This window comes from Haliotis cracherodii, unplaced genomic scaffold (genome assembly GCF_022045235.1).
Source record: "Haliotis cracherodii isolate W230 unplaced genomic scaffold, xgHalCrac1.p SCAF_36, whole genome shotgun sequence".
Lineage (NCBI taxonomy): Eukaryota > Metazoa > Mollusca > Gastropoda > Lepetellida > Haliotidae > Haliotis > Haliotis cracherodii.
Window position 1 is genome coordinate 1,557,481 of NW_027266293.1, and position 6,223 is coordinate 1,563,703.

General features: G+C 43.7%; 1 protein-coding gene across 1 annotated transcript; it reads right to left on the minus strand.

Moving 5' to 3' along the window:
• Positions 1-673: 673 nt before the first annotated feature.
• LOC139477817 (perilipin-4-like) lies at positions 674-2,924 on the minus strand. Its single transcript, XM_071260231.1, has 2 exons — positions 2,850-2,924; positions 674-1,690 (listed from the first exon to the last, which is right to left on the minus strand). The coding sequence occupies exons 1-2, from the start codon at positions 2,922-2,924 to the stop codon at positions 674-676; spliced, it is 1,092 nt and encodes a 363-aa protein (XP_071116332.1).
• Positions 2,925-6,223: the final 3,299 nt, after the last annotated feature.

Here is a 6,223-nt window from a genome sequence, read left to right on the forward strand (position 1 = left end):
CTGTTCTCTGTAAACTCAAATCAAATATTCATAATATCCAATTTGTAGGCATCAAATATCAACTTCTAATCTTCAACAAGTAATCTAAGCACAAACAAGACACCTCACAAAATATTTATAGATTTTAGCAGTATTGCATGACAATTCCTGACTGAGTTAAGAAGTGCTGAGAACCGAGCGATCAAAGCACCATAAAAGCATTGGCAACATGGTTGATTAGCCAAACGCTTCACCTCCGAGCCCTGATTTCAATGAAATACTTTCATCACTTCCAAAGATAAGCAAACATGAAATATTTTCAATTATCAAAGCATGTGCGCGTTCTGGGGTCTAAGAAAAGTGTCGTGGGTTTTATGAGTTTCTGACAAAGTCAATATTGGATTGCGTAGACTAACCGATCTTTGCTGGTGAAGAATTCTGAGGATCATGGATGGAATCACAGCAGCTCAAGGCTCCACCACGATCAGCTCCTAAGACATGGGCTACTTCTAGATTGTTCATTACAATCAGGCTTTTATTACCAAGCTCATCAAAGTGAAGTCAGAATATTCTTAATGAATTTGTCCAAGCATGGTGTATTTGAGTTGGTTGAGAGGGGAATACTTCAAAGACCAATTTGCTGACATAGTAGAGGACTATTGATGAGGGAAGTTCTGGGAGACTTGATTGAAGGCTAGTTAGTGACTTGTGTCCTCATGGTATCTAGATGTGTCTTGATGATGTCCAGATGTGTCTTGATGGTATCCAGACGTGTCTCGATTGTGCTCTGATGTGTCTTGATGGTGTCCAGATGTGTCTTGATGGTGTCCAGATGTGTCTCCATGGTGCTCTGATGTGTCTTGGTGGTGTCCTGATGGTGTAATTGTGGTGTCTTGATGGTGTCCAGATGTGTCTTGATGGTGTCCAGATGTGTCCTGATGGTGTCCAGATGTGTCTTGATGGTGTCCATATGTGTCTTTATGGTGCCCTTAAGTGTCTTGGTGGTGTCCAGATGTCTTGATGGTGTCTTGGTGGTGTCCAGATGTGTCTTCATGGTGTTCAGATGTGTCTTCGTGGTGTCCTGATGGTGTAATTGTGGTGTCTTGATGATGTCCAGTTGTGTCTTGATGGTGCCCTGATGTCTTGATGGTGTCTTGATGGTGTCCAGATGTGTCTTGATGGTGTCCAGATGTGTCTCCATGGTGCTCTGATGTGTCTTGGTGGTGTCCTGATGGTGTAATTGTGGTGTCTTGATGGTGTCCAGATGTGTCTTGATGGTGTCCAGATGTGTCCTGATGGTGTCCAGATGTGTCTTGATGGTGTCCATATGTGTCTGTATGGTGCCCTTAAGTGTCTTGGTGGTGTCCAGATGTCTTGATGGTGTCTTGGTGGTGTCCAGATGTGTCTTGATGGTGTCCAGATGTGTCTTGATGGTGTTCAGATGTGTCTTGATGGTGTCCTTATGTGTCTTCGTGGTGTCCTGATGGTGTAATTGTGGTGTCTTGGTGGTGTCCAGATGTGTCTTGATGGTGTCCTTACGTGTCTTGGTGGTGTCCTGAGGGTGTAATTGTGGTGTCTTGATGGTGTCCAGTTGTGTCTTGATGGTGCCCTGATGTCTTGATGGTGTCTTGATGGTGTCCAGATGTCTCCTGATGTAGCTTGATGGTGTCCAGATGTGTCTTGATGGCAATTTGATGTGTCTCCGTGGTGTCTAGATGTGTTTTGATGGTGTCCTTTAAAATGGTGTAATTGTGGAGTCTTAATGGTGCCCTGATGTGTCCTAAGGACAACCTGATGGTATATTGATGGTGTCCTGATGTTTCCCAATGGTGTCGTGATGGTGTTCCGGTTCTGTTGTGGTAGTGTCATGATGTGTCTGATGGAAGTGTGTTAATTCTGTCTTGAAGGTATCCGTATTTGTCCAAGGTGTCAAGAGGTGTCATGGAATTCTCATGGTGTCCCAATGCCACCTGCATGTGTTTTGATGATGTCCTGCTGAATCTACGCCTGGAATGTTTATCAATCTTGTAATATGTCTGCTTTGATTTACATAATTGTTTTTGATTAAACTATTGTTGATAACAAATGTTTGCATTGTCAAATTTAATTTGAAAAGGATTTTATTTTTGCTATGCAGAATTATACAGTTTGCACATTCATGATTTTATTCAAACCTCAAAGAACCGAAAAAAATACACTATCAAGCCTTAAATAAATAATCACATGAAATATCCTGGTTTGATTCCCAACATGGGTACAATGTGTGAAACCCATTTCTGGTGGATATTGCTCAAATGTTCCTAAAAGCGGAGTAAAAACATTCTCACTCACTCCTGATCACCCCATTAGAAATACTGAACATATTTGATCACCACTGATACCCTTTGAACGTATCAATGTTGAAAAAGCACTATACACTCTTCACTTTTTGTTTCAAAGGTAATCAGTTTACCATGTAGAAAACAAGTTCTTTCTATTTTGATCAACTCTTTTTGCACAAACTTCATAATCAACACAAACATTTGTTGTTGCACACTCTCCTTCATTCAATCAGAAAGTAACCTGAATAACACACTTTCCTAAATATCAAACACGAATAGAGGGAAAAAGATGAAAACAATGGAACCGATTTTGCCCATGTATGAACCAAACGGATGAGGCATCTGTTTGCATCACATAACCCCCTCGGGAAACACATCAGAACTCTGTCAGACGATATATGACAAAAAAATGGAAACATTGCTCCATCAGCTTTAAAGATACAGAGACGGGTTCCTATGGAGATGGGTGTGCAATGAAACAACATATTGTAAACAATTTAATACCAAATATCAGATATCAAAGTCGGTCCTTGCAAAATTCATCTTTACCTGCACTGCCCCCAAGTCACCTTCATTCTGGAACCATGTGAAATGTCTCTTTATTATTTCCCCATATCTCCCCATCTGGCTTCAGGCTCTCTTTGTTTTCACAGCTTGATGCTTTTCAAAACGAAAAATATCTATTCATTCCAGTTGATTTCTCAAAAAAATATTTTTTTTCTAATAAACAGCTTGAAACTTAATGTGGGAGACTTGCGGAGTAATCAATAAGGCTGATGAACATTCTAGTGGCCGGAGGGTAATTAAACCTGCTGTTTGAGAGAAGCCAAAGCATAGCAGGTGCTCCTATACACTCATGCCATGCACATCACAGCAGGTGCCCCTGTACACTCACACCATTCTCATCACAGCAGGTGCCCCTGTAAACTCCCACCATGTACATCAGAGCAGGTGCCCCTATACACTCACACCATGCATACCACAGCAGGTGCCCCGATACACTCATGCCATGCACACCACAGCAGGTGCCCCTGTACACTCACACCATGTACACCACAGCAGGTGCCCCTATACACTCACACCATGCACATCACAGCAGGTGCTCCTGTACACTCACACCATGCACACCACAGCAGGTGCCCCTATACACTCACACCATGCACACCACAGCAGGTGCCCCTATACACTTACACCATGCACATCACAGCAGGTGCCCCTATACACTCACATCATGCACATCACAGCAGGTGCCCCTATACACTCACATCATGCACACCACAGCAGGTGCCCCTATACACTCACACCATGCACACCACAGCAGGTGCCCCTATACACTCACATCATGCACACCACAGCAGGTGCCCCTATACACTCACATCATGCACATCACAGCAGGTGCCCCTATACACTCACACCATGCACACCACAGCAGGTGCCCCTATACACTCACACCATGTACACACAGCAGGTGCCCCTATACACTCACACCATGTACACACAGCAGGTGCCCCTATACACTCACACCATGTACATACAGCAGGTGCCCCTATACACTCACATCACGCACATCACAGCAGGTGCCCCTATACACTCAAACCATGTACATCAGAGCAGGTGCCCCTATAAACTCCCACCATGTACATCACAGCAGGTGCCCCTATACACTCACACCATGCACATCACGGCAGGTGCCCCTATACACTCATGCCATGCACACCACAGCAGGTGCTCCTGTACACTCACACCATGCACACCAGAGCAGGTGCCCCTATACACTCACATCATGCACACCACAGCAGGTGCCCCTATACACTCACACCATGTACTTCACAGCAGGTGCCCCTATACACTCACACCATGTACACACAGCAGGTGCCCCTATACACTCACGCAATGCACATCACAGCAGGTGCCCCTATACACTCACATCACAGCAGGTGCCCCTATACACTCACGCAATGCACATCACAGCAGGTGCCCCTATACACTCACATCATGCACATCACAGCAGGTGCCCCTATACACTCACACCATGTACATCACAGCATGTGCCCCTATACACTCACATCACGCACATCACAGCAGGTGCCCCTATACACTCACATCACAGCAGGTGCCCCTATACACTCACGCAATGCACATCACAGCAGGTGCCCCTATACACTCACACCATGCACATCACAGCAGGTGCCCCATACACTCACACCATGCACACCACAGCAGGTGCCCCTATACACTCACACCATGTACATCACAGCAGGTGCCCCTATACACTCACACCATGCACATCACAGCAGGTGCCCCTATACACTCATGCCATGCACATCACAGCAGGTGCCCCATACACTCACACCATGCACACCACAGCAGGTGCCCCTATACACTCACACCATGCACATCACAGCAGGTGCCCCATACACTCACACCATGTACATCACAGCAGGTGCCCCTATACACTCATACCATGTACACACAGCAGGTGCCCCTATACACTCACACCATGTACACACAGCAGGTGCCCCTATACACTCACATCATGTACACACAGCAGGTGCCTCATACTCTCACACCATGCACATCACAGCAGGTGCCCCATACACTCACACCATGTACATCACAGCAGGTGCCCCTATACACTCACACCATGTACATCACAGCAGATGTGTGCGTGTGTGTTTCTGGTTGTCCGTGTGTGTTATGGAAGGGGAGAATTCACAATACAACCCCACAAAAAGAATGTGGATAAAAAAAGAAAATCATATAGCTTCTTCATATTACTCCACCAGATGCAAACTTAAATGATGACAAAAAGCATTAATGTGCTTAAACAATATGCTAAACAGCCCATCCAAGTGAACATCACGCATATGGCAAGATATTTAGACAGCTCTTTGAAGAACATAAAACAAGATTATTTAAAGAGTCTGATATTATCAATTCACCACCTACAAACCACAATTTTAACAAACATGGATACACCAATAAACGAAATTTAAAGTTCAGTCCTTATGAAACAAAACTAACAGATTTATATTGGCAGATAACAATTTCACTTTACCCATATACGCAGTGAAAGGTGGAGGTCAGTGAGTGAAAGCTTTCAGCATATTTATAATTACATCAAGACAATAACAGCTACTTCGACGGAGTAATGAGACATTTGACGCATTGGAAGGTATATATAGAACTGTATTAATAAAGCACAGCATGGCAGACAGCAGTGGAAACCAACAGTTTTAGTCTACCTATAATATAAGTCCTTATAATGATAACATATAGCAAACTCTTAAAAACAGCAAATTTCTACTCGTCCTTATGATACCTCAACTATTGGGCAGTTTGGCAGTTTGACGAGACTAGCGCCATTTTTTATCACTGGCAGATACGAAGATGAAACTGTGGTGATGAGGGATGGGAATTGGATGTTTAAAGTGTTTCAAAATATTTTGCAATGCACAAGGCCGTATTGTGAACAGATTGCATAATTCTAAATTTTGAATTCAGAGGCAGTCTGATACATTAAGGTATGAACTGAAGTTCATAAATGGAACAAAACAAGACGCTGGGACAACATCATGTTTACTAATTCAATAAATATGCAGCCATCTTGGAGTCCCGGATGCATGCTCCTGGGCAGCGAAGGCATTTGGCAAGTATATAACATTAAACACATGATAAAAATCCCAGTTTGAAATCACCCGATATATCAAGCCCCCGATATTGGATACGTATCGTTGAAAGAATGTTCCTCAATTTACCTATATACAGGTAATACGGCACACCCTTAGTGGTCTGGTATTTTCTACAAGTGCTGGTATAGCCTGATATAATAAGTCTTATATCTTTTGTGTGCCAAGTGACAACAAGTTAGTGATAGATTAAACAAGAGTTTGCCACTGACGTGGCTATATCCCCCGCCCCTG

Coding starts and splice junctions, on each gene's coding strand:
- LOC139477817 (XM_071260231.1), bottom strand. CDS start 2,924: ATGGGGAGATATGGGGAAATAATAAAGAGACATTTCACATGGTTCCAG. Junction 1,691..2,849: donor GTGACTTGGGGGCAGTGCAG/GTAAAGATGAAT, acceptor AAACACATCTAG/ACACCACGGAGACACATCAA.